The sequence below is a fragment of the Teleopsis dalmanni genome, unplaced genomic scaffold, assembly GCF_002237135.1.
Source record: "Teleopsis dalmanni isolate 2A unplaced genomic scaffold, ASM223713v2 unscaffolded_contig_0945, whole genome shotgun sequence".
In the NCBI taxonomy this organism is placed as follows: Eukaryota; Metazoa; Arthropoda; class Insecta; order Diptera; family Diopsidae; genus Teleopsis; species Teleopsis dalmanni.
In genome coordinates, this window is record NW_024032327.1 from 7317 (window position 1) to 10834 (window position 3518).

General features: G+C 28.6%; 1 protein-coding gene across 1 annotated transcript; it reads left to right on the forward strand.

The window, feature by feature from the left end:
• The first annotated feature begins 406 nt into the window (after window positions 1–406).
• Window positions 407–2294, forward strand: LOC119663823 (protein late bloomer-like). The gene is made up of 5 exons (XM_038073421.1): window positions 407–556; window positions 624–782; window positions 848–1006; window positions 1822–2004; window positions 2068–2294. The coding sequence occupies exons 1-5, from the start codon at window positions 488–490 to the stop codon at window positions 2137–2139; spliced, it is 642 nt and encodes a 213-aa protein (XP_037929349.1). The 5' UTR covers window positions 407–487; the 3' UTR covers window positions 2140–2294.
• The last annotated feature ends 1224 nt before the right edge of the window (window positions 2295–3518 follow it).

The following is a 3518-nucleotide window of genomic DNA, read 5'->3' on the forward strand; positions in this document are numbered from 1 at the left end:
ACTAACGAAATCATTCGTTGACAGTTAACTGGAAATTTCGTAGGTACTTCCAAAAGTCGTTCACAATAGATGAATTTTTAGTCTTGGCAACCATACAATTTGAACTGCTTATTAGTTACGCGGTTTCAAAGAAGTTGGACTAAATAAGTCAGCAATGTTGTTGATACATACGTTATTTTTAAAATAAACAGTTATTTTTTTGCGATATGCTTACAAAAAAAAGGCTTAATAATGGTAATATTATACTCCAACCGGAAAATTTCTATATACATGATGTGGCAACATACATGATACTCGTCCATGTTAAAAATGATAGGAGCTGGCCACGCAAGAAAACATGTAAATTGGCTAATGTCATTTTTATTTTATTCAAAAAGCTAATATCATTTTTATTTCATTCTGGACAAAGAATAAATAATTAATATAAGTACGGTAAAACGTACAAGAAGAAATAATATGTTTTAAGCATTCTTTTCAGTAGTGAAAAATGGTTGATATTGATGAAGATGAAGGGGGATTGACGGGATTGTTTATCCTAATTATTCTTATATGGTTTGTAAGTATCAATTCTGTAATGAGAAATGTTAAAGCAATTCTAAAAATATTTAAATCTATAAAAATAGATCTCCTTATGTGTCCTCATCTTTATTATTGTTGTGACATTACATCATGAGAACATAGTTTATGGTGTTTATTTGATTATAGTATGGGTGCTTACGTTTTGTATTGCGATCTTCACTATGTACACTTTTAAACTTGAAAATTTTGGCCTAACAGTTGTGGTAACTATAACTGAAGTATTAATTTGACTTCAAAGATTTATTAACGGATACGATTTCCTTAATAGCTCGGTGCAGTTATATATGTGATGTTGTGTTTCCAAATGTTGAGCCTTACTTATGTTTGTGACGAAGTGGATATAGATCTGAAAGCAGGCGATGTTGTCAACAAACACTGGCGAGCTGAAGTGGAAAAGCCTGGAAGCATGGATGATTTTCAATCAGAGGTGAGCATTAACTGTCTTTGTGTATACAAAAGAAGAATGAACTCAACTATATGCATTTTGGAAATAATAGGATGAATGTGTTTTATATAATATACTAAAATTGTTAGGTCAGAGACTGATAATATAATATAATATGCTAAAATCTTTGCTAACTAAATTCAAACGTAAGAAAAGAAAAAGATTAATTAAAAATATTTTTAAATTGAAATAAATAAATAAATAAATAAATAAATGGACCTAGCCGTAATTACGAAAACTGAGGTAAAAGGAGTACTTCATGAACTTTATTAAAACTAACGATTTAAATGAAATTCAAAAAAATAAATATTTATGTTAAATAATTTTAATGTATAAAATGTCATCGCGTTAGAAGTAATTGTTACACAATAATGAATCCATATACGCATGCCACATGCTTTCGGTATCGATTTATCGCAATTAGGAGAGCTAGTAATACTTGGAGCTCCCTTTACATTATGAAATATTGGTTCGGATTCGGGTGAGTCTTATATAACCCTCTCAGAGATACATATTCATATACTTTTGATGTATCACATAAAGTTGGTTGTTCTTAATTTACCCTAAAGGATCGTCTTTATATTATGAAATATGACGCGGTCCATATTTTTTAACATCGCCCCATATATTGTTTGGCTGCTTTTACAAAATGATAAACAATGTGACATTTATATTGATATTTATTTTACATATTAGTTATTTTGTTTATCTACGGAGCTAGTAATCCATTTTCTAAAAGAAGTATAATAATTAATGGCAATATTTTGAAATTTTAATCTTATTTTTGTTTTTTATAGTTCCGTTGTTGCGGCAAATACGGTGAAATGGACTACCGTTTGTTGCAACGTGATGTGCCAGCTTCCTGTAACCAATCAGAATTTCAATATTACGGACAAGGTTGTTTAGACCAATATCTTGACTGGTGTTTAGAATATTTTTATATATCTGAGTTTGGTGAACACTTAATGATAGTAACAAATGTACGTATTGAAAAAATATTGTTCAAGCATGCAATTAATATTAATAAGTTTTTTTTAATATAGACTTTCGCGTTTGTGGTAACCATATTTATGGCAAAATATTTTCATATGAAATATTTTGAAGACGGCATTTAATTCAGCATTTAATCTTTTTGTGAATATTTTTCAAACTTTTTTGCAGTTCCAAAAACACTTTTCAAGACTAAATACACTTTGATATGGATTAATGTGATCACACGTTTTTTAAAGTTTAATATATTTGGAATAAAAACATATTTTTTAACATTTAACAATTTTGTAATGTTTTCTTTCTGTCATGGAAGTAAGAAGTTCTAATACCTTTATAACCTTCAGGAGTCAGTGTCTCTCAATTGTAAACAATTTTTATAAGTTCGAGAAAGAAATTTTTAAATTTGTAAGCTATATGCATTTCGAGAAGATGACCCAACTGACCAAATGCGAGTAAGTATATACTTTCTTTTGGGTAAAAAAAGAGTTTCAAAAGAACTCACATTAAAAAACTTCAAAATATGTTCTTATATCACTTTAAATACGATATGCACGATAATATTAAATATGTGATTATTGAACTGAGTCCTAGTTTATGTACTATATTCTAAACACGTTAATATGTTCTGCAATGAGACAATATATATCTTTGGCTGCACTTATTTGAGTAGATTTTTGGACGACATGCGACATCTTTCTTTTATTTCCCTAAGTCACAACTATGGCTACATATTTTAGTTGGGCATATCTACCTATAAATCAGTACATAATTATTACGGAAATACATACAATTAAGATTATTGGAAAAGGAATTAATTTTCAATATTATTGGAGATACGTAAAGTTAAAAAAAAAAATTAACATTTAAGGGTTAATTTGACACCATTGAGTTTTTAATGATAATAACGCGCTCCTAAGGATTATTTTGAAAATACAGAATTAACCTAAAATATTTGTAAATTTGAACAATCAAAAGTTTAGAAAATATTTTTATAAGATTTGCTATACAATTGATGCTATTGTTGCGCCATTTTTGTTTGGCGAGGAGGAAACGACGACACCCAACTTTTTTGCTTTACCTAACAGTGGAATGTTTAACGGTTGACAAACTCAATTATACACAAAAAAAAAACTAAAAGACCAACATTAATTCCTATTTATTCAAATAAACATATTTCTATAGTTTTATTCAATAAAAATTGTTACTCCACGTTACACATGTCGTTAAAAGTTTTTAATTTTTTGAGTTTAAAGTTAATGTTCCAAATTAATGAAATATTTCCCATTTATTAATTCCAGTGTTGCCATATTTTTTGTAATAAGCTACCCATAAAGCGCCCTTTACACACCGACTATCGTTGTCAGGGTGAGTATATGATATATATGACAATCAAGTTTCAATAGCCTTAATTTTTTCTTTCAGAGTTGTAAAAAAAACAGCGTTAAGTCTGGTTGAAACAAATTGGCATCACTTTTATAACATGTTAAATGCTTGTTTTTTGTTG